The sequence below is a fragment of the Notothenia rossii genome (assembly GCF_949606895.1).
Source record: "Notothenia rossii genome assembly, chromosome: 8".
Taxonomy (NCBI): Eukaryota; Metazoa; Chordata; class Actinopteri; order Perciformes; family Nototheniidae; genus Notothenia; species Notothenia rossii.
The window spans coordinates 7,018,490-7,044,728 of record NC_136906.1 but is presented as its reverse complement, the minus strand read 5'-3'; the positions used below and the strand labels follow the sequence as shown (position 1 = coordinate 7,044,728).

Below are 26,239 nucleotides of genomic sequence, written 5' to 3'. Positions count from 1 at the left end.
TCTAACTCTTAAACCTGGAAATTAGTTAGCATTTTTGCAATTCTGGGTTCCCTTGTCTCAAAGTCAATGGTTTTTTGAATGTTTTTTATCGTAAGGTAAACGTTTTGTTCTGGTTTACACTGATGAATGTCTGAAGCTTACATTTTTCTTAAAAACAGCGGTTGCTAACAAGTGTCTAAAACGAGACGAATAAACTTCATCCCGCTCAACATTAGCCGCCTTTAGCTTAGCGGTGGTGACATTTATAATTTTGTTAGCAATTTACTTCTGGCGATTGCATTTATTCTTCAACAATTAAAAAAGGGGTGTTACAGTGGAGACCTTATTTCGGAAACATTTTGTATTGAAGTCAATGGGGAGAGAAAGATTATCTTTCAATCCCGTTTTGTGCCACGAATTACACATATGATGTTTGTCAATCTTAAAAAATAATTTCCATGTCAAAAAAGTCACAGTTTGTCGTAAAAGACTACAAATCCCAGAATCCTGGTCCCGCATGCTGGCTCTTACGGAACCGACTAACTCCCCTTTTGTGTATACAGCTCTTAACACGCCCAGACTTGGAGTGATTTTCACCTCTTTTAATACTTTTCACCTCATTCTGAAACAAAGAAGTGAAATGTTCCAACGTGACGGCCGTCTTGGTGTGTGGTGCGAGACGGGAGATGTAGTTCATTGAGCGGTTTCACAAAAAAAAGTGTTACTTCACATTTTTAAGACACATTTTTATTTTTTTCACTTGCAAAATTAGCTTTTAAATTGACAAACACCATATGTGTAATTCGTGGCACAATTCAAACGGGACCGAAAGATAATCTTTCTCTAGCCATTGACTTCAATACATACTTTTTCCAAAATAAGGTCCTATGGTGGTCCCCCGGAAAGGGAGGGACTTCGCCTCTCTATTGTTTATATAAGTAGCTGCGACTACTACTGTGTTCATTGGGTAGCGCTGTGTGGCACATGATTGTGATGTCACTACCTGGGGTATATGACAGTTGGAGTCACACCCCTTCTTTGTCAGTTCTCATGTCTCTTCACCTGTGTGCATCTAATAAACAACACCGAGATGAATGGCTAAACTTGAACTGTGAGAATAGTCACCTTCCTGCTGGAGATAGACAAAAGGTATACGTCTAAATCTGATAACATCTCTTCTCTCCTATATGTCTAAGGTTTCTCCCAAAGAGAGAGACGAAGAAGGAAAGAGGCTTTTCATGTCCTTTAATGTCACACCTGAGCAAAAATAACTCAAAACACCTTCAGACCCAGGAGTTCTCTGAGAGGTGAGACGCCTCGGGCACAGAGGGACATACATACAGTAATGAGGTTATCTCCAACGCGGCGCCCTGACATTCTTCAAACAGCTCGGACAATCGTCCCCATTCAAGCCGTCACCTACATAATGTAGGGCACTTCATGGTTTTCCACTCTGAGGCCTGTTATCTTCATAATGCATAAACTCTGGACTGTCAGGAGATCCTCAAATGAAAAATGTATCCGAAACGTGGAGAAAATAAGAAGCTGGGGAAGCTGAAAAAATAAAGGACGTTAATATTTACCAGATAGAGGCTCTGGTGAGTAAAATAAGAGCTTTCCACGGCATTGAGAGCATTTAATTCTGTATATTTACAACTTTTATCTTACATTCAGTCTTTTTACAGCTGAGCAGAAACAGGTAGACTTTTTGGCACATATTTGACTCCCTCATATCCCACATCATTACATGGATGTTACACACAGACACAGTTCAGAGGGACACAGAGGGGACACGAAACATCTCTTTTTTAAACAACAGCTATCATTATCTCATCTGGTACACTCAGACCAACATTTGGTTCTCCTTACAGCCATCAGAGGGTGCAAGAAGTAAAGTCACAGAACAGACAGAAATCAGCTTTTTCCCTCATCTTTTTTTTAGCATTTTGGTGAAAAACAAGAGCAGAGAGCCGCAGCTGCTGATGCACATAAACATAATGGCTTCATAATGGAACTTATTTTCTTTTCAGATATACAAGTTGGAATTAAAAGTTAAAAAATAATGTTCTTAATATTGAAAATAAACACAGTAAACCAGATGAATAGAGCTAATCAAAACACAGTTGAATCTTCTATTGTCTACAAGAAAGATGGATTTTCATAACATTTTAAGTAAAAAGTTTTTGACAGTGTGTTGTTTGTTATCCATGAAACTGTAAACTGTAATTCATTTAAAGGCACGGTAAAACAAAAAGCAAAAATGTGTTTCCAGGTTCTAATTCTATATTGCAGTGTGAACTGTTAGTGATCAATGTATCTATTATAAATAAATGTTAAATAACCTTTGTGGAGTGTTTAGATAACATGTGCCAAACTCAAGGCCCGGGGGCCAAATCAGGCCCTTGGCGGATTTAATTTCGGCCCGCAGATAGAGCCATAAGAAATGAATGCAACTGATTATTTAATGTTTGATGTTGTTTTTATAGGCAATCATTTAAGCTGTGTTAGTTCTAGGTTTAATATGTGCAATAAGTTCATTTCAATACGTTCTGCAATAAACATTGAACCAGTCCGTCCCTCGACTAGTACCCATTTTTGAATTTTGGCCCACTGTGTATTTGAGTTTGAGACCCATGGTTTAAATACTCAAATATTTAAACTCTGTCTTTGCTCTTTTTGTGTGTTTTGTTCAATACAGCATTGATAAAGGCTTTAATCTCCCTTAGGAACGGGTTGTATGACAGCAAAGTAAAGCGGTACAAATCTTCAAAATATAGCACACACTTAACCTCATATCTATTTTTTAGATGGGCCTTTTATGTGGGTGTCTAAAATACGTTTTGCTGTTATCCCGACTACGTAATTAAGTTAGCTTCCTTCCAATAAATAACAGGGGGCTTTCAAAACAACATCTACTATAGATAAAACGTTAACTGTGGATAAGTACTTCATACAACCCCACTTAAAAAAATCCCAAAACTATCCCTTTAAATCTGTCTCATAACTCCATGACAATCGCAAATAAGTCACCTTAGATATGAGGTTCTGTTTCACTGTGAATATAATTGGGTTCCTTTTAAGTAGCTTTTGTTTTTAAATGATCCAACGATTATAATCAAGAAAAGAAAATCTGAAATAACTGATCCAGAAAAATCACACTGACATATTTTCTCCACATGGTGAAATGTAACATATGTGACCCGTCGTTATGAAAGCTGTTTCTTTCCTTGCAGCGAAAAGCCGCTTGACTTTACACCGTACAAAATGTCAGCCGGTGTGTTCACACACACGTGCAGACAATAATTTGACGGTGACACACTCAAAGGGCTTCTGTTGGCTTCCCGACAGACGAACAGCTCCTCTCCTCCGGGGAAACAGAGACGTGACATTTGAAGGTCAGTGGACCAACAGAGTGCTACGTTTTCACTGTTTTACATAATATTCTTCATCTTTTCTTCCACTTATTTATCCAGAAAGCCAAATCGAAAAATGATCTGGACAAAGAGAACCAATCTCAGAGTATACACATGAACTTTAGAGTTTTTTCTTCTCCTTCTCTGCAGCTCTAGTCCACCAGTCTGCTTCTTCTGGATGTTATGTGTGTGTGTGAATGGATGCAGGTATGTGTGTGTGTTTTTTTTAATTGTGTTTAGACATTCAGTACCCGGTAGCATTGGCATGTATGCTGAGTGTGGAGAAGGGTAGTTCTGATGCTGGAGCGGCGAAACTGTAAGCGGCGTACGCCACGACGGAGCCCAACATCAAACCCGACATGTAGGAGACCGTCATGGTGTTTCCTGCAGAGAAACAGAGAAGGGAAGTGATAGACAAAGAGAATACATAACCTGCTTATCCGGAGAGAATGCTACTTAAAATTCTAACTTTTTATCTTTCTTATAGTGCTATTTATCAATAGTCAGCAATGGAAGAAGTACTCACTTAAAGGTGGGGTAGGTAAGAATGGAGAAACCAGCTCGAGTGCGCTAGAATTTGAAAATACACAACCAGAAAAAATCTGCCCCTTCCTTCAGACTTCCTTACAGAGCCCCTCCTCCAACACACACGGACGCCCACATGACCACTGAGGGCACGAGATAAGTTTGTGCACAGATGGAAGGCTGACAGGCAGGTAGGTCATCCAGTTACTTTGGCCGGGCCGGCTCAGATGATTGGTCGTGCTTTTTACAGTACCACGGCTTCCACAGATGACATTTTTTATGTATTTATTGTCAAAGCAGTTAATGTATTCATTGCTATCGGGATGTTAAGAGCATTCCATGGAATATAACAACAAGTGTTTCTGAAGTGAATTACCTACCCCACCTTTAAGAATAACTGTATAGCGTAGAAACACTCAGTTAGTCTGGCATTCAAGTAGAGCACAATTACTTCTAAAATGTTCAGTACTTGAGGGAAAGTATTTTTCAACCACTGAATCTGTTTTGTTTCGGTGTAACTTACAGATTGTTGGAGATGTCTGCCTGCTCTCCAGGATAAGGGAACTAGATGGTGCTCAAAGCGCCAAAAACACATTTGTAAAACTCAACCGAAATGTCTCTATGACCCGGTTACTCAAGATAATCGACAGCCCTTGTTTCGAGCAGTTGAGTCAGGTAGGAACTATTTTCTATTTCTACTGAATTACACTATCCTATCACCGCGCAGAAGGAAGCGTACATCTACTCATGCTGGCATTCTTCTTTCTGCGCATCGATGCGGTTAAACAACAGTTTATTGTATTAACAATTAACGCATCGGTTTGGGATTCGATTCAAACATTCGAGGTGTACAGAAACTTCTTCTTTGTCCAATCAAAATCTAAAAGCTAGTCAGTTTGCATTGATACAAAGCAGAGCAGAGCGGCACATCCTAACATTTGAGAAGCTGGAACCAGTGTTGTATTTTTTGGAGACATTAATGTAATCCATCTAGAGTTTGGTTATTTATTTCCTGTCCGGTTTTACACTTAAATTAGACTGAAAGAACTACACCTACCTTCTATCTATATTCGATTTCATATTTAATATTCCATGCCTCACATACTTATATATATAATAACTTGCTTTATATTTTGTTACTGTACATTTGTAATTCCTCATGTATATTTTCTACTTTCATGTTTATTTCTAGTCTTTACATTTGTATTGTACAATGCCATGTCTTTTTATGCTGCTGCAACACCAACATTTCCCAAATTGGGATCAATAAAGTACTTCTCTTATCTCTACAGAAAATGAATCCCCACTGAGGTAATGTCCCCTGTTACGGTCCTTTTGTACTGTCTTAAACCTTTCCTTAGGATATTTTATGAATTGTAAAGTGTCTTTTGAAAGGCGCCTCTAAATAGAATGAGTTATTATTATTATTATTATTATTATTATTATTATTATTATTATTATTATTATTATTATTAGTGACTCACCTGCCAGCTCTCGCTGTTCGGGCGGCACTTTCCCCGCGGCCTGGATCATCGGCACGGACCCGAAGTATCCGTTGGTGACTCCCATGAGGAGGGAGAAGATGCAGGGCCAGGCGGGGTGAGACAGGGTGGGAGCGCTGGCCGGGTAAACACACATGACGAAGAGGGGGATGAAGACCACCCTTAGACTGCAGAAGAAGAGCAGGCGGCCTCCGGACCAATCATAGGGCAGCGCTGCCAGGATCTGAGCAGAGAGAGAGAGAGAGAGAGGTGTGTTTTAGGGATGAGAGGTCTTATTCTTTTTGTTTGTATTTTACAAAAAAATAATATACAAAATGAAAAGTTCAACAAGAATATGACAAATCTCTCTGAAAATAAATGTGTGAAGTATAGCAGAATTTGGTGGAAAAAAGTAGCATTGAACGAATGTGCAGAATAAATGTTAACAGGATAAGTTACACCTTTATCTTCCTCATTAGTGTCAGGACGTTGTTTTACTTTGCTTTTTCTTAATCTCCATACTTTTTTAAAGATTAGGTTAAATCAGCTATAATGTATAATTTAACATGAACAACTACAGAAGAAGATAAGGGCAACCTGGGACAATTTGTGGGTGATTTGACCAAAAAAAAAAAAAAATCTGAGTTCTGAATTTTTTCGATGAGAGATTTTTGCTGAGATTTTCAAATAAAAAAAATATTTACAACGTTTTTTTTTCCAGAATTCTATAAAAGTCAGAACTTAATTTTTGTTTTACTTTTGGTGACATCCCAAAAATGTCTCATGTGACCCTAATCCTCTTCTGTACACAATGGACCTCCAGCAAACACTAAAATCAAACAGTCAAACACAAACCATTCCAACTAGATTTGATTTATAATAATTAAATATTAGTAAAGTAAAGTGAAGCTTAAATAATCCCCATCACGACACACAGTGTACTGACTAATGTAACAATATTTGCACTCAACGTACCAAAGTGAAAATCTATAAAGAGTTCTTAAAAAGTGAACAGGAAATCCTCCTCCTATCCCAAGAGGACATTTGCCTTTGAATACAAAAAAATACACTTGATCAACAAGGACACAAGCATTCATCATTTCTCACTATGACCTTGTGTTCATGTTTTCTTATATTCACATCGTACCTCTTGGGGGATTTCATTGAGCATCTCGGCTCTACAGAGGCAGGAGGAGTCTAACACCACAGCCGACCTTGTGGAAATCTTAAAGGAGTCGCCCCATTATTGTTAAACCTGGGAAAGAACTATATTTTTATATTTTTGGATCATTGCACTTTGCTCAAAGGCTTTATGTGAATAAAAGAAAGCTTATCTGGTGCCCTTAGAGTATAATCTGACATTGAAAGGAAGAAAGTAGCTTGAGTTAACGCCATTTTTATAAAGTTCAGGTTCATTTGTATTATCTAACAAATGGCCGGGATGTTAGAAAGCCCACACATTTATATCATAAGTTTGTTTGTTGATGTTATGTTATAAGTGTCTTTCCTTTAATGCTCCCGGTTAATTGAGCTGATGTAATTTTTTTAAGTTATATTTTTCATTAGTTTTACCAAAATAACTTGATTTAATTGTATTTAAAATAACATTTCCAAATAAATAAATCCTTCGAATCTGCCTGATCAGTTTCTGTTAGAATGTGAAGGGTTAAATGAAAGAAGCTCGTCACTGCGAGTCACTGTGAAGATAGAAGCTGATTGGTGGTCCTGCTGTACATGCACAGAGGGCCAACTCAACGAGAGAGTAATGTCAACTGACAGTCTTCCCTCTAAATGGGTGGGCTTTATTTTCGCGGACTTCATGACAAGTTCCGCCCGCTGTGAAGTTTATGCATGTGTGCAGTGGCGCGTCCTAAAACCCAGAAGTAAGCTGCGCACGGGTTCCCTCGACAAAAAAGCAATGGGATTTCTCCATAGGGTTTTGGAAAATAGCTCGAAATAAGGTCAGTGGAAAACTAACCTGTTAGATAAATGCTCGCTCTGTTCAGCCGGATAATATCCACATGTCTACCCTACTTTTAAATATTTCGAATCATAAATCTAATTGATAGATTTATGACGAGCATAAGTTCGTTCATGATGGCTCATGTCAGTGATAGTGATTACATCGTTGTGAAATTATTAACCGAGTCATTTTCAAGATTGAGTTACAATGATAAACTGGAGGGACAAAGGATCAGCTGAATGACCCACCATCAAGGGCTTCATCCAAAAGGACAGGAGGATGGACTTTGTGTTTAAGTGATTTGATCATCAAAGGTAGTCCTAAGTCATTTTCAATGTGGGCCGCCGTGCCGACTTCATTCATTTTTAATTGTTACTTGGCTGTGGAAGCCCTGTCATGATAGGTGTTTATATACATGGTGTTGTTTTGTGTGGTAGAGGGTCGCTGTCATTGATGCGTTTTGCACTATTCCGCTGAAGTATACGCTGTGACGTAATAACTCTTCTTTTTTTTCGAGGGAAGGGTGTGGGGGGGGGGGGGTCGGAGGGCGTAGGTATAAAAGTCACGGCTCGGCACTGCATAGTAGGCAGTAATGTCTCTAGTTTGTTAGCGGTGCTGGATGCAGTGGTATTTCACTCGCTTGTGTAATTCAATTGTATTGATTCTATAATTTTTTATTATAGATAATTGTGATTATTATTAATGCCATTCCTTGTGTGTACTATTGTTACAGACCACACACACACATGGCTAACAGCAAGAACAAGTAGAATTAAAGATCTAAACTGGGAAAGTCTGTTCTCCGTGTTCTTTGACTGGGACACACCCATCCACACCGTGCCATCTCTAAACCCAATGTCCTGGAGACCCCGTCGGGACATTTGTACACATTATTTTTATTCAGGGCATCTTTCCGCAATAAACCGTATTTAATTTTGTCTTAATTTACATTATTTCATTTCATATTCTGTTCTTGTACATATCATATTCTATTGACATGTATATAGACTTTCTGCACTACTCTTTATTTTATATTTTGTATTTTATTATATATGTTGCATATTGGAGGAGCTCAGGTCAGAAGAATTTCATTGCCATTTCTACACTGTAGCTTTGAGCATATGACAATAAAACCTTTGAATCTTGAATCTTTCTTTACTTCATAAAAGGTTCTTCTAACCTTGCCCACAAAGTCGGACATGTTGAAGGTAGCCATGATGAGGATGGGGAACCACTCTCCTAACTCGGGGTTTCTGATCTCGGACTCGAGGCCGGGGAACAGACACAGAGTGATGCTGTAGGTCACCGCGATGCTCAGCATGTAGGCCCAGATCACCCGGGAGACCACGTAACGATGCAGGATCATGTCTGGAGAGAGAACACACACACTATTAGAAAATCTCTCCTATTATACTGTTTCTCATCAATATATTACAGGTCTCAGATATATACAGAACATGTCTCTGAAGTGTTTGGCTCCAAACACCAAACAGATCATTGCAGCATTACCCATAATCCCCTCTGTTTCAGCCCTGTTTCCAAAGTGCTGATTCTCTGTCTTTTACTTTAGATGAAAATAAGGAGCCCCTCCCCACGCCCCTCTGAGAGATGTTTGGTTAAAAAGAACACAATGGTGCTCTAGGAGGAGATTCAGGTGATAAGGGGGGGAGGGGGGGGTACCTTGGTTGCTGATTGGCTAACGGTTACACAAGCCAAAACATAGTTATGACATCATAAAGTGGCCAAAATCCGATCAGCTCATTTTCAGACAGGTTTTTATAGAAATGGATCAAAAAGAGAGAGAATCTTTGTTCCTGAAACTTTCAGAGTCTCTTTACACAGAGGGGACACATGTTGATGTAGAAGAGACATGAAGAAGAGGGGACACATGTTGATGTAGAAGAGACATGAAGAAGAGGGGACACATGTTGATGTAGAAGAGACATGAAGAAGAGGGGACACATGTTGATGTAGAAGAGATATGAAGAAGAGGGGACACATGTTGATGTAGAAGAGACATGAAGAAGAGGGGACACATGTTGATGTAGAAGAGACATGAAGAAGAGGGGACACATGTTGATGTAAAAGACACATGAAGAAGAAGGGACACATTGATGTTGAAGAGACATGAAGAAGTGGACTTTGCACAATAGGTGACCTTAAAACCCTGAAGCTATCACTTGAGCCGGTGCAGATTCACAAGGAGTCCTCGGCCCAGGGCATGCATTTAAATTCCACTTCCATCTGTTGGAGCACTAGGGTTTTAAAGTGGTGCAGGAATGAGTCCTTGACCCGGAAATGAGTTAGCCTTTTTAACACTTCCTAGCTCCCTCATCTCAAAGTCAACAGTTTAAATGTTGGTTAGACGCCTGATGCCCATTCTATTTAGAAATTCTATTATATTCTATGTTATTTACTATTATCTGTTTTATTTTGGTTGCACTGTCTGAGGAGCCTGTGACCTAAGAATGTCATTGACATAACTACACTCTATGCACAAATGACAATAAAAGCTTTGAATCTTATATACCTCGGACCCTGGGCCAGCTCCTCCTTATCTTTGCTTTCGGGGCGTCGAATCGAACATACGTCCCACCCTCAAAGTCCTCGACGACTTCCTCTGCAGAGGTCGGCGCTGTGGCTCCATTTCCCTGAAGAGAGAGACATACAGAGGGATTATTCGATTGTTTTTAAATCAAACAAACAGGCAGAGAAAACCTTTGTGTCCAATCATCTATATTACTTTGTGTTTTGAAATGCTTTAGGTTACAGATTTCTAGGTGCCGTTATAATAAGTAATGTCATTATTTCGATTACTTCATGAGAACAATGTCACGACTCACGTGTTACATTATGACTTATTGAAATGTAAAGGAAGATTTAATGAGTGGGAAGGCGGTAATATTCAGAGGACATATATATATCTCCAAGATTACATTCAAGAGAAAGAAAATCTTCTGAGATTATAAAAAGACGTGGAAGAATAGTGTTGTGGTTCTTTTGTCAAGAAACCACATGCCTTCTCTCAGGGCCGGCTCTAGACAATTTGCAGCCCTAGGCGAGATTTGAGCTGGAGCCCCCCCCCCCCAGCCAGAGAATCGTACAATAGAAAAGATAAATGCCAATAGAGTATCGAAGGAATACACAATAAAATGGGGGGTGGACGTCGCTTCCTCTAGGGGGGGTCTGGGGGTATGCCCCCCTGGGAAGAAATGTTTGAACATTTTAAAGTAAAATGCTTCAATCTGGTGCACTTTGAGCAGAATTACTACCTGATCTAGGGGGTACAACTTTAAAACACCCATATGAAAAAGATCGGTTTACATTTTATTAATCAAATAATATGTGAACATAACCGATAACCTACCATAGCCAATAACAAATAAATGCAACGTATTTTATTTTTGTTGTTCATTCATATCTTATTTTACCTAGTTAACATTTATTTATTTATGCATATTTTTTTATCTCTCCAGTTTTAAACAATATTTTTGGTTTACTGTCCTATAGTATGCATTGGAATGATTTCAAACCTGTTCATCCCAATAATTATAAAAGGAGTGCCTTGGAAATATGTGTTTACATAAATTGTGACCAAACCGTTTGTGACGCACTGAGATAACTTAGACTAAAGTGGACTATCTAAACACTCAGAGTCCTTTACCTCACTGAGCTGTAGTTATCAGCCTCTCAGTCTGACTGGAGAGATCTCTCCCTCCACATTATTGTAGAAACATCTTCTTCTTATATCCGTTAGAGCAGCTAGCACCAGATTCTAATAACAACAGCGCCGGTACCGGTGCGCCCTCCCTCTCTCCCTCGCTCACTCCCACGCTCACTCGCACTTTGGCTGTGAGCTGCGGGCGCCTGATAAGCCAACATCCCTCATTTTCATCACTTACAGCGCCCATGAAAGGAAAAGTGTAAACGGGGTGAAAAGGGTGTTACATTGACTTAATTATGAATATTGTTACATCAAGGCCGAAAATTAGGATGAGCACCAACGGTCAAAAATGATTTTCCCTCCCAGAGCTGTCAGCGCAGCGCCCCCCCCAGATCTGGCGCCCTATCTAGAAAGCCAGAGCTACAGGTCGGCCCTGCCTTCACTTTGCATTTCCTGAACATCATTTCAAGGCTTTTTTAAGTACATTACCAGTTCATTAGGACAACACTAGATGTAGCTGTCACACAGTAAATAAACAAAATTATCTGACAGTGAAATGTATATTTTTTAACTAAGAATGGCTTCCTGGCATCAGCTGTTTTTGTTTATGGGGGAGAGACCATCACTGTGAGTGGCTGGAGGTTGACGTAATGATGTTGGACACACACACACACACACACACACACACACACACACACACACACACACACACAGCGATCCATTAGTTGATTGGAGGGGACTTGCAGGGCCAGAAGGCACCACTCTTCTTGATTATCCCTCAGCAAAGAGCAACGGTTTCCCCCGGCAACCAGAACAAAGAGCTGCCTGAATCATCCTCCAGAGACACACACACACACACACACACACACACACACACACACACACACACACACACACACACACACACACACACACACACACACACACACACACACACACATACACACACACAATATTCACTCCATGTCTTCAGGCTACAAGTGATGCTTCAAGCAGGAATACAAAGTGTCTCCACCTCCTCTTCTGTCATGTCTCTTTCTGTTTTTCTGTCTCACCTCCTCGCCTCAACAGTTTTCTCCCAACCTTGTTTCCTCAAGGAGTCGTGACTCTCATGTTCTGTCTGTTTGCAGGAGCCTCCTCCTCTTCCTCATGTGTCTTTATCTTTTTTTTTTTGGCGTCCAAAAAGCAGCCTGTAGCTCAAATAAATGATTCTGCACAGCCCTCGATCCCTGAAGAGGACACGCTCCTCAAAGACTTCGACATGAAGTGGGCGGTGCGTGACAGCTCAGTTTAAACGGCTGACATTTCCCCTTCTTGGAGAAACAGTCCGTGGTGGAATCATTAATAACGGGATTAATGAATGAGAGAGAAGCTTTAATGAGAGGAGCTCGTCCAGTGTTAAGAAGCTTCAGCTCAAAGAAGTGAGGGGAGTAGGGGAATAATCAGAGTCAAAACTCAGAATTTACAAGATTAAAAAGAATTTGAAAATACACAACCTTTTTTGAAAATCTGCCACTTCCTTCAGACTTCCTTACAGAGCCCCTCCGCCAACACACACGAACGTGCACATGACCAATGAGGGCACGAGATAAGTTTGTGCACAGATGGAAGGCTGACGGGCAGGTAGGCCATCCAGTTATTTTAGCCGGGCCGGCTCAGATGATTGGTTGTGCTTTTTACAGTACCACGGCTTCCACAGATGACATCTTTCGACATTGTTTACTATATATATATTCAGGAATCTTTTCATTTTTTTTATGGATTTATTGTCAAAGCACTTCAGATATTCATTGCTACCGGGATGTTAAGAGCATTCCATGGAATATAACAAAAAGTGTATCTCGAGCCGGTTTCTCAAACTTACCTACCCCACCTTTAAGATGTTCCATTTATAATTAAAAAAAATCAATTTGAAAAAAGAAAATGAAAAAATTCCTGAATATATATATAGTAAACAATGTCGAAAGATGGTGTTCTTTTATTGTCGAGGAACGACCTGGCTTCACTTTGCAAGGTTGGATCGTTTATCGTGGCTACAGTGGAAGACCTAATTGAATTACACTTTGCAATCAGATTTAACATTTAGAAAACATATGTTATTTAAAGCAGAATCAACATATTATCATCAGCATCTGGACTCAGAAGAGACATCGTTTTGAATTGTTTTTTTTTATTATATAGCATACAGTGTTGGATGTTCCATAGTGTTGTACCAAAATGGCTACTAAATTAAATAAATAATCTCCTGCCTCCATACATTATTTATTTTTGTACCTTCATCGACCCTGATATGCCATCACAGGATTCATCCTCAGAGGATCATGAATGCTTCTACGAAATGTAAAAGCATCCAATAGTGGTTGAGATATTATCAGAACAATCAACCAACATCACCATCCAATACTTTTCTCATTTCTATTCTCCTACATTTCTGGGAATAACCGACCCCTCTGTACACGGCTCCATAAAGATTGACTCCATCACGGCATTGTAGGATTCATCCTCAGAGGACCATGAATGCCTCTACCCCAGCGGTTCCTAACCCGTGGGCTGCGGCCCGAATGCATTGCAAGTGGGCCGCAAAATCATTTGCAAAACAGTATAATTTGTGTGGAAAGATTTCATTATTACGATTTATTTTTCTCTTTCTTGATCCTCCTTAGCAACAGTCAGTACAGTCCTTGACAACGTTCTGTACTGCTGGATTAACAACGTGTCACATGTTCTGAATGGGCCAATACAAACTTTATTTAGCCTCCGTATTGTTTATGGTTGAATGTGGGCCGCACATTTTTTTTTATTCTTAAGTGGGCCCCGAGCTGAAAAAGGTTGGGAACCGCTGCTCTACCCGATTAAAAGGCAATCCATAAAACAACTGTTGAGATATTCAGCGGAACAATTGAACAACATTGCCATTCATAAAGCCACTAGCAAAGACCATCCATACACTAGACACTTATACAACCAGTATATTCGATTATCTCTCCACAAACTTACAAATCGTACTTCCTCTGCGGTGACGTCGTGGTGCACTCTGTATCCGGTGCCGTTGTCTCGTGCGTCGGGAAGTTTCCCCGCTCCTTTTCCCTGGGCGTGGCTGGTGTAGTAACGGACGAACTGAGAGCGGCGCACCAGCAGGTGGAGCAGGAAGCAGAGCATCTCCATGCTGATGGACACCAGGAAGAAGATGAGCGTGTTCCTCCTCTCGTCCGGGATCAGCAGCTTGGTGAAGATGCGTGACAGAGAGATGATCACGCCTGCTGTGCCTGGAGGAGAGGAACGGGAGCAGGAAGTGAAAGACAGCCTCAAAACTCACACGTTCAGATGAACCTAGTCACTGCTGTGCTAAACATCATGTTTGCTTCTTCTATATGCTGCTGTCCTTGTCTCCCCCATGTGTGTGTGCTTCTAAGAAAATATGTCTCTTTTAATGTTTTTCATGTTTATCTGTGTTTTTTTGTTTATTTTTGCTCACTTTAGTTTTTATTGTTTTCAATCGTTATCGTTGTTAAACAGCGGTTGTACATGTAAATGCAAATAAATGTAAAAAACAATACAGCTCTTGCGATACGCTAAGAAACGATGCAATACAAAATTATACAAAACAATATGATACTACACGATGTGATGGACCGACATAATATTATACAATACAATACGAGACTGTATCATATGATAGTACAAGATGAGATACGATATGCTACGAAAATACTTTATCGTCAGAACACATCTGTAAAAAATGTCATGCATTGCAGCAGCTCCATTTGCAACATCAACAAAGACACATGTCAAGACAAGAAGCAAGAAAACAGATATTTGACATAACATAACAACCACTGAAGACAACAGGTTCAAGACCCTTTAACGTACATTTGAACTCTGCCTTTAATGTTAGGATTGACTCATGCACCACAGGAAAGGGAAAACCCCATAGAGCTTAATAGGGCCTCTTTAAATGTCGGTTTTTTCTTGTTTTTTGTCGTAATATTTGCCTTTTTAGATGTGGAATGGGACCTGCTGTGATGCAAGAACAGTTTAAGACCTTATCTGAGAGTAAATCATCATCATATTGCACCGTGCACATTAATGAGTCAGTGTGAGTGTACTTACTCTCCCCGGTCATCACCCCCTGTGTGTACCTCTTGGGCAGCATCCCCATGTAACCATAGAAACTGGACTGCTGCACTGAGGAGGGAAGACGAAGTGTTTTTCAAACGGTTAAACACTTTAACAATACTATTTATTAACACGACTCCTGGACTTCACACACTGGGGAGGAGACTCTCTGGCCTCGGCTAATGAACCTGTTACTGCTGCTGGCTGGAGGCTGAGTCACTGCGAGAATCAGTGAGACAACATTAGACTGCAGACTCCACTGAGTATCTGACAGCTCTGACTCAGCTCTAAGAGCACCAAAATGTTGCATTATTCTCTTCAGTGGGTATAGAAACGATGGCCAGATTATCATGTTCGTTAGAGCCTCCCCGTGTAACAGGGACATTTGTTTTACTGCTTCAATTTCTTATTTGTTCGATGTTTGGCTGTGTTGCTGCATACATTTTGGCAACAGTCGTAGATTGTTTTGTTGCTTTTTCCCCCGAAATGTGATCGTTTTAACCACAGCTCCTATAATAAGTCTGTAATACAATGTGTAGCCAAAATACACGCAGTTAAACATACTTTAATTTCTTTATTTTTTATATAAATATCCTCATTTCACTTTACCTTTTATAACATAGTCTTACTTTTACTTTCTATGTTTATATAAATATTTTTTTCCTAACTTTTTCTAAAGTGGAGCAACTGTCACAAAACCAAAACCTCCCCGAGATGAAATAAAGTATTCTGACTCTGATAGCTGGTAGGGAAATATGGGAGGTAGATATGGAGGTAGAAAATGCATTATTATTATTATTATTATTATTATTATTATTATTAGTAGTAGTAGTACCTGTACATCCGAAGGCCACCACTCCCACTGACACCAGGTTGACGACGTAAGCCTGTGCTGTGGTGAACTTGGCCAGCCACACATCAAACACGCTGACAAAGAGCAGCGGCCCGAGAGCCAGGATGTAACCTGCAGACACACACACACACACACACACACACACACACACACACACACACACACACACACACACACACACACACACACACACACACACACACACACACACACACACACACACACACACACACACACACACACACACAGTGAGGAGACCAGGTCATGTTAGGATCGCATGACTGAGCACATATTTGACAGCCGTATCGTTTCCATCTGACGTCCGACGGGAGTCTCTGAGCTCCAGAGAGTCTCCAGCAGACAACACACTTCAAAAGACATTCCCTCCAGGATGCAGGCGGTGCTATTTTAGGCTGCAGAGGGATGGGGAGGTGGTGATGGTAAAACCTCCTGGGGGGGGCATACATTTTTAAAGAGTTTATATTTTCTTCATATCGGAAGGCTGAACAGCTCTATTATTAGCAAAGGCGTGTAGCATTATAAAACAGATTTTTATTGAATAATTTAGAGCCAAATTGAAATGTCTCCAGTGTTATGCTTAATCTTTAAGAAGCCCGAAGCATAATCTGCCTGCATTTTAAGAGGTTGTGTTTTAAATATGGGTTTCTGGTTTGTTTGTCAGCAGGATTACTTTAAAGGGGCCCTATTAGGGTCAATTTCAATGTATGTAGTATCTCCACTGTGACATGTCTCCATGCTTAAATGTTCAAAAAGCTCTTTATTTTTCTCATACTGCCTGTGCTGCAGCACCTCTTTTCACCCTCTGTCTGAAACCAGAGCCCAGTCTGCTCTGATTGGTTAGCTGGCCGTCTCTGTTGTGATTGGTCAACCGCTTAGAGATGTCCCGCCCCTTAAACAAAGAAGTCAAATTGAGGCGTTTCAGGCAGGGGGGGGAATCCTGTAAAGAATAGGACCCCTTTAAATGGTCTAGCTTGGGCCAAGGTATCTCTGTTATGTTGATTACTTTATATATTAACGTATGTCACAATGCTGCTATTTATTTACATATTATTTTCTTACTATGTATGTGTACATATTTGATTTTAATCTTGTGTGCTTGCCTATTAATTTATTATGTTCTCCAATTCTCCAAGTGGCATTGAAGTATCTGAAAGGTTTACTTAAATGGCACAGTAAGTTTGCTTCAAGAGTGTTTTTGAAAACTTACAGCAAGATTTTTAAAAACAGCCCCTTGTGAAAACACTGTCAAAGCTTGTTCGACACATGTTATGAATAAAACAGGGAAAATAAGACGTTTCTTTCTCGATCTTTTATACCGTACTCACAGTTTTTTGCTCTGTGTACTCTGCTCTGATAAGCTCTTGCTTCCCAGAGGAGATTCATTAATAAATGACAGCAGAAATTTCCATAATGAGAACTTCTTCCTGATTAAAGTGTGTTCCTGACTCACCCACAGTGATCCTGGTGTGCAGACTGAGCCGCTCCACCAGCACGTTGTTCAGGATGACGGCCAGCAGAGCCACCAGGATGTACGTCAGACTCAGGTCGAACACGATGGACGTCCCTGAAACACACACACACACACACACACACACACACACACAAACACACACACACACACGCACACGCACACGCACACGCACACGTTACGCTACGAGTAAAAAATCTAGAGTATCATCTGTTCTCTTTTTGAGATCAATGTATTTTATGCATGGCCTTTGTTCATCAAAGACACAAAGTGAAATACAAAAATGGAACCCTAATTGGTAAATGGACTGTATTGATACGTATAGCCTTGAACCAGTCCTTACGACCCCTCAATGGGCTTTACAGTTACAACACATCATTCAACCTTTCAAACAGAGAAATGTGCCACTTGTTCGCGGAAGCTAACATTCACACAACCCACACAAAAGTAATTTGCCCAAAGCTAGTCCACGGCACATTGACTGGGATCTAACCAACAACCTTCCGATTGAAAGGCGACCGCACTACCTCACAGCCACAGTTGCCAAACCTTCTCATTGCATTTGCCTTTTTATCTCATTTATCACATTTCCAAGTTTGACCCCAACTTCCTCCCGGCTTTGTTGATGCTGTAAGAGTCCTAATGCTTATTTAGCCCAATTTTTCAATCGTTAATAACTTGGGCTACTGGGTGTGATTTAATGGTATTTAGTCCATCTGTTGTAGGAGATGTGGATTTATATAGATCACATGGGTGTTTCTCAATCGCGAGTACGCTTGCTTGGTAGCACATCTCTGCCGAGCATCTTGCTTCAGAAGCGAGGCAAGAATACTTCCTGGCATTCGGAAAACAAAGAGTGGAACAGGCTAGCAAGTGTGCAGGTGTGCGTCATATGAGAGGCCCCGCCTTACTTTTTCCCCTACAGATTTGGGGAAATTGGTCCGTGCGCAAAGCATTGTGGGGATTTTAAGACCGCGGAATCTACACATGTGCAGCCTCAAAATTTCTCCTAACGAAGTACGCTGGGCTCGGTAGAATTCCAAGTATGCTGGACATTGTAACAGTCCTTCGGCGGCACTCGATGACGTAGTATGCTTGAAATAGTGGCTCTGAAGCAGCCTTCCTCGAGGTTTAGAAACACCCCATGAGTCAAACTCAAGGTCCGGGGGCCAAATCAGGACCGTGGTGGATTTAATTTCGGCCCGAAGGATAATTTCTAATTACTATTAGATCTGGCCCACCGGTATATTGCACGCACACCTTCACTCCATCCTGAGGGTTTCCTCAGCTCAGACCCTGAGCCCAAACATTGATGACCTTGCACCCGAGATGAGATGCCAAGTATCTGATCACAGAGCAGCACACTGAGTTTACATGGATGTTTCCTTCTGCACTTTTTCTCTCACGACAACAGGGCATGTTTGGTTTTTTCTTTGAGGGAAATAGTTTTGTTGAAGCTGTTGTTGGCCTGTGGGAAAAGTAATCATAAGAAATGACTCTGCAGATAGAGCCATAAGAAATGAATGCAACTGATTATTTAATGTTTAATGTTGTTTTTATAAGCAATAATTTTAGCTTTGTTAATTCCAGGTTTAATATGTGCAATAAGTTCCTTTCAATACGTTTTGCAATAAACATTGAACCAGTCCGGCCCTCCAGTAGTACCCATTTTTTTATTTTGGCTCACTGTGTATTTGAGTTTGACACCCCTGATATAGAGGGTCAACTTATTCAGAGATTGTTTATTTAATTCGTTAAACATCCTAAAATGAGTGACGAGTAGTTCAGCCTTTAAGATGAGGCTTAAGCTAAGTGTCGGAAAACTGTCGGACGTCGTGCCAGTAATTCAGAAATCATCAAAATGATGCTGAGATGTTATAATAACGTTAAAAAAGTTTAATACACACATGTATTTGTTTAACTACCCCCAAAGAATAAGCAAATACCAGTCATTTCAAATTGAGATTAATTAAGATTAATGCCTGATTATTGTTGGGATTCATTTACGTTTTTGAATCGACTGTCACCCCCAACATGAATATACTATACGTGCACTCTGCAGGTGTGCATGTACAATTCCTGCACTCTCCATCGGTGCATGGCTTGGTTCATGCATATTAATACCTTGAAACTTGTGGTGCAGGTAGTCCACGTCGGTGATGAAGCTGTTGTACGGGAGCAGGAAACCCACGCCAGCCAATAGCATTGCAAAGTAGATGCCATGGTAACGGTCGTCAGGGATCGGCTCCTCAAAGTCTGAGCGGGGAAGCAGAGTCAAGGGTTAGAGAATCACAACGAGGCTGAAATCACACTCGAACAGCGGGGATAGGAATGATCAAAAAGTCTGAATTAGGTCTAAAGCAAACACACTCCATCTTCATTAACACTAATCAGGATGAATGGAGCTGTAGCAGAGAGACGCTGATTCAGAGGACTGCTCCTGCAGCTGATTCATCAGAAGGGGTTCAGATGGTGTTAGACGTTTGCAGCTGAGTCTGTTTCATGGTGAAAGTGAGATGAGCAGGTTTATTATATAACTGTGTGTAATCCTGTGATCCCACTATTAAACGCTCAAAATCATGTTTTGATTTATTCAACAGCTGGCTTTTAAAGGTTTTCTGTAGATATGCAATGTTACTGAGCACAAGTGTTGTACTTCATTGCTATTGTATGCTGAACAACAGTTTAAGCAAACTTAAAAAGCCAGATATAGGCGAAGATACAAGAGTAGTAATTGGTGAAAGATCTTGTGAACAGTGTGTGTCAATACCTCAAACTTCACAATAAAAATAAAGGGTAAGGGTCTAGACTTAGCACTATTGGAACTTGATCAGGGAACTTCATCTGAACTTACCATAGACTGACAGATCAGTTTAAACATCTTCAAGCTCAGTCGCCACTGATTGACTGCACAGGGCGCAGATAAATACTTAACTAAATATTAAAAGCCCACTTGCATGATGCATAATGAGACACATTCAAAACGAAACTGTATTCAGGGGAAGTTTTCTTCACTGATATGCTGACTGTAAGGACATCAACTTAAACACAATTGTGATCATTTAATTTGTCTTTTTGGGGCAAAATATATCTATCTTTCTAGACACACACTTTGCAATTCATGCTGTTTTTGGAGTGGGTGAGGAAAGACTTTTTGATGTTTTTTGGTCCAACATTTTCTTTATACTCAGTGCAACACTGAGTTTGATGCATATTGTATAGAAATTGCAATATGTTTGTCGATATGGAGTTTTGGAGGGGAAGTATTTGGATTCATTTTGATATTTGTTTGTGATATATTGATCTATTTGCTTTCTTCTTTCTTTGTTCTTAGACTATCTTTTTATAAAACCAGTACACACACACACACACACACACACACACACACACACACACACACACACACACACACACACACACACACACACACACACACACACACACACACACACACACACACACACACACCATGTATACATCACTTCAGGGGACATTACATTGACTTACATGCATTTCCTGGAGACTTATCCTAACCTTAACCATAACCAACACATGCCTAACCCTAACGAAGTCTTTACCCTAAAATTAATGATTCCCCTCATGGGGACCTCCATTTTGTCCCCATAAGGGAGGCGAGTCCCCACACGTGACTGTGTAAACAGATTTAGGTCCCCACAAGTGTAGTAATGCTAGGACACACACACACACACACACACACACACACACACACACACACACACACACACACACACACAGTAGAGAGCCTCCCTCACCGGGCTCGGACAGCGCCAGCACTCCTCGCTCAGGGGCGTCTTTACTGATCTCCTCCTCCTCCAGCTGGTACGAGTCGAAGCTGAAGCTCTGCACCACGCCGCTCTCCCTCCCCTCCCTCCCCTCCCTCCCCTCCCTCCACCCCTCCCTGCCTACCTCCCTCCACCCAGCTCTCCCTCCATCCCTCCACACATCCCTCTCCTCGGGCGTCTGAGCCGGCGTTGGCCTGCGACGCTCAGCTCCCACCGAGCCCATCTCTGCGAATCAAGTAACACACGCAAAAAAAAAACCTTCCTCTTGACTCTACACACTCTTGGGAGCGTGCATGTTTAAAAAAACAATCCCCAAGACAAGCCCAGGAAGAGAGGCCTTCAGATGATGGAGGATCTGCAGGGGGAAACAAGAAGACAGAAGCAGAAACCAAATTAAAATGTGACAGAAGAGGCAGAGATAGGATAAAGAAAACAATCTGTCAGTGCCTTGCTGAAAGTGACAAGACTCAAGGTTAGACACTCCAAAGAAATGCAGTTTGCGGCGTGTGTGTTTGTGTGTGTGGATATGGGAGAGGCATATTAAATGAGAGAAACAGAGTGACAAAGAATGCATAACTAGGTGGCAGACAAGGTGAGCCAAAAGGCAGCTCTGTATTCAACCAACAGGCACGGCAATATGCATCACTCTACAAGGTATAGGAGAGAAGAGTTGATAAAACCACAATAATCAAAGTTTTTCACGACCAAATAACAAAAATACAAAGATCTTTACCGGTTCAAGCTTCCTTGTTGCGAGGACTTGCTCTTTAATGAATATTGTGGTTTGTTTTTACTGTAACAATACCAAGAAACATCAGTTCAGGCCTCCTTAAAATGTAACCAACCACTATTTTTTGACATTTTATATTCAACATATGCTTTAATTTGTCTGATAAGAGTTGTAGTTTCAAAACAGAAACAGAAATGTTCGGAAAATGTTTATGCGCAAATATGATGACATCACCCCCATCCTTAAATCACTACACTGGCTCCCCGTGGAACTGAGGATCGAATTCAAGGTCTCCGTCCTCACCCACCAGTGTGTCCATGGAACTGCCCCTCCCTACCTCAAGGAACTCCTCACCCCCCATAGCTCCTTGCGGACCACCCGCTTCAGCAAGTCCAACTTCCTCAAACCCCCCAGGACTAAGCTCCGTACGATGGGAGACCGGGCCTTCTGCTCAGCTGCCCCCAGTCTGTGGAACGCTCTCCCCGACCACATGAGAGCACCACAGACCGTGGAGGCTTTTAAAAAAGGCCTCAAAACCCATCTGTTCAATAGAGCCTTTCATTTATTACCACCCTTTTATTTTATTTTATTTGTATTGTTTGTTTTTTATTGCTTTTTATTAATTCTACCGTGTTGTGTAATGTTTTTATACTGTTCATTCCCACTGCTTGTAGCACTTCGGGATTTGAAGTCAAATATGAAGTGCTTTATAAATGAAACCCATTATTATTATTATTAGGAAAATATCACTCGACACCGGGATGAGAATCAAAGGTCAGTTACTAATTTATTCTTGCAAGAACCAGCAGAGTTAAGTCACATACACAGATCGCTCGCCTTGTACAGACTGCTATGAAAATTATGTGGGTTCAAAAACACCCATCTCTCCAAAACATATACGAGCAGTCCATTATCAGACAGGCAAAACAAATGGTGTCTGATCCCACCCACATACTCCACCCAGAATCCATCCAGCTCCTACCTTCTGGTAGAAGACTCAGGGTTCCCAAGAGCAGCACTCATTCCTACCTATCTCCATTAAGCTTCTTAACATTCACATGAAATGAAATGTAGTCAAATGTAATGAAATGTACTTTTTAAATGTTGGCCATGAGGGTTGAGCAATAGGTCGCCATTGTCAGTATGTGCGTCTGTGTATTGTGTTTGTTCAAACGGTGTATGACTGATGATATGTGTATGTCTCTTAATGTCTACTATGTTTGTATATGTACATGTATGCGGAACTGCAGGACGGAGTCCAGAACAAATGTCCTTACGGGGACAATAACGTATATCTTATTGTATCGTAAAACAAAGGATATGGTTCAACTCACACACATGAGGTATGCTGCTCAAAGGAGCAGGAAGTAACATCAAGCTTATATAGTCTAAAGTCAGGAGGTACCAAACAGTGTCGGAAGGCGTCGGGACATCTCTGGAAAGGCAGTGTTGCTCTTTGCCCCCTCAAAGAGGAGAGGAGACAAAGTGTGTGTGCTCTCGTTGGTATCAACAACATGAATTATGCCCTGCCTTCTCCTATCTACGAAGAGGCAGCTGCGAGGTCACACACAGTATCATGCCCATCAGAAAACCCATAATAAAGAAGACACCTTGTATTTTCTCCAACAAGAAACATACATTTGTTTAAAATAAATTAGCTGGCAGCAACTTAATTAGCTAATGCATTCTGGGCAATTCAAGGTAAAGCAACACCAAATACTAGCTAGAAGTGTAAAGGGCTGCTGTGGTTTGCTCTACATTCATCATCATGCCATCCAGCTACTTGACACTATTTCCATGATTAACGATGTAATCTTCTGAACTATAAAACCTTAGGTAATACTGCAAGATGTCCTTTAAAAAGCATTCACATATTTACATTGCTTGTTTTTTATTGTCCAACTCTACGGTGGCCAGCAGGTGCCAACGCGCTACAACGGCTCAAAACATTTCCATTAGCAGAAACGTGCTGCAGTTTCAGAGACGATGCCAATATAGAAACATTAATGTGACAAAACACATGCAAATGAAGAAACACCTTCATCGACTTGATGAAACGTGCAGCGTTTACAGCAGCACTAAGTAAACAAAGCAATGCAAATACACATTTCTGCAAATAAAAAATGTGCTTTACTTTTTAGTCTCCCTGGTTGTGTTTCAAACTTCTTGCAGCGATTTTTTTTTTGCAGCATTTCTTGCATGCAACGCTTTTAGTAAACCCGGCGCATGTTTCGTCAACTTCGGGAAGATGTTTCTTCATTTGCGTGTGTTTGGTCACGTTTGTGTTTTTATGTTTGCGTTATTTTTTAAACTCCAGCGCGTTTCGCCTAATGGAAATGTTTTTGGGCCACTGTAACACGTTTAAACCGGTCGGCCACCGTACAAATCCCAAAGTTATTGCAGTTAATTCAATAAGAAATACTTACATTGGAAAATCAATTAACCAAATAATTTCTGATAATTTTTATGAACATTAATTTATGTATTCATCGACGTAACATTCAGCGAAGTAATCCAACACCTTCCCCCAATATTAAATGACAAAAAACGAATACAGGCTCCTCCTAAGGCCTCTTCTCTGTCATTACAGCAGCTGAAACATGGCTCAATAACCGGGCTTCATTCACTCGAGTCAACAGGGAACTGTTATTGTTACAGGGTGGATCAATAGAAATGGGTATTGACTTTGCTCCATCTGCAAACACACAGACTAAAAAGCTCCACTAGACTCACACCTGTACGGTTACACAAACACTTGCACACAATTCATCTCTGTCACCAACATCCAGCCTCACCTCTGATGCCCTGCAGGCAGATTGCCCTACAAAATAAAAGCAGCACAGTCATGGGAGCTGCTTAGTGAGATCCTATTTAAAACCCCAGCTGCAACATGATGTAAGAAGGTGTTCATCTCTGTAATTGTTTTGCACTCATGGCTTCCGTGCAGAAACACAGTGTGCCTCTCCTGGATATAAACCCTGGAAGCATATTGAGAAAAAGCTTGTGTGTTTTTAAATCTAATAATGATGCCAATTCACGTCTCACATACTGAGCCACCTGCAATTTCCGGTTCCAGACTAGAGGAGGCGCTCTCTGCCTTCCTGCATTACACTAAAAAGCTCCTGCCTGCGACCATAATTAAATTGCAGTCTAATGTCACGCTGCAGTTTCTATTGTTTTACTCCAATAATGATAAAATGAGCTTAAAGAGTGAGAAAAAACCCTTGATTTTACAAAAAAAGCAGATACCTTGGAAATAGTATATTTTTACGTTTGTGTTAAACTCCAAATTAATTAATCTTTGCCTGTTTTCCTCGTTACTAAACAGCAACATGAATTGCAATTGATTACATATAAAAACACGACGTCTGAGCTGTGGATTACACACACACGCACAGATTCACTCTCAGTTTATTCCGCTTCTTATTTTGACTAAATCATCATAAAAAAATATACAAATCAAGTCCAACAAGGTTTAAATATCGCTTTGTATCTCCACCCGTGTGTGTTTGCCTCCCATCGCGACTCAAATGGAAAATAAAAACACACCAACAACAGGTTCCTGATGCCCCCCCCCCCCCCTTACCTCCAGTGGCTCCCCGGTTTCCTGCCTGCTCCCCCCGGCTTTTCGCAGCCGCAGGTCGGGGTCTGTGCTGCGGGATCTTCGAGGGTCTCTTCCGGCCGGAGCTTGTCCCTCTTCAGCCCGGATCCATCAGACAGAAACCCCCGGTGTAGTCCGTCCTGTGTAAGCACTCCTCACGCACCATCCAGAGAGGAGGAAGCGTGGAGGGATGGAGGAGGACAGCGAGAAGGGGGAGGAGAGAGGGTGAGGAAGAGGAGGAAGAGGAGGAAGAGGAGGGGGTTGTTTCCTCTGGCTCTGGTTCATCTTTTGCAATCAGTCTTTTCAAACGCACTATTAGAGAGGAGGATGAAACCAGCGAAATGTTTAATAACTTTTTCTCCACTCAGAAAACACTTTGCATATCATGCTTTTGAATCATTAACAGTGTTTCTGTAGTCATCAGACTCAGAGTAAGTGGGATGCAATCAAACTGGGATTAAAAGGCAGGAAAAATACTAAATGTTTTAACAAAGTGTCTTACTTATGATCAGCAGTTTAATTCACCATTTAAACCACAGCAAATATTCCCTTTTTATGTTGCATTCATTTAACTATAAGGCTGTATTATCACAAGCTCCTCCAACAATGCAACATACAAGAA

At 40.9% G+C, this 26,239-nt stretch overlaps 1 protein-coding gene across 1 annotated transcript; it reads right to left on the bottom strand.

The window, feature by feature from the left end:
* Positions 1–1,600: 1,600 nt before the first annotated feature.
* Positions 1,601–25,820, bottom strand: slc29a4a (solute carrier family 29 member 4a). Its single transcript, XM_079644431.1, has 11 exons — positions 25,603–25,820; positions 21,257–21,641; positions 19,608–19,739; positions 17,466–17,579; positions 15,977–16,105; positions 15,136–15,210; positions 14,023–14,291; positions 9,892–10,012; positions 8,542–8,729; positions 5,402–5,642; positions 1,601–3,776 (listed from the first exon to the last, which is right to left on the bottom strand). The coding sequence occupies exons 2-11, from the start codon at positions 21,507–21,509 to the stop codon at positions 3,637–3,639; spliced, it is 1,662 nt and encodes a 553-aa protein (XP_079500557.1). The 5' UTR covers positions 21,510–21,641; positions 25,603–25,820; the 3' UTR covers positions 1,601–3,636.
* Positions 25,821–26,239: the final 419 nt, after the last annotated feature.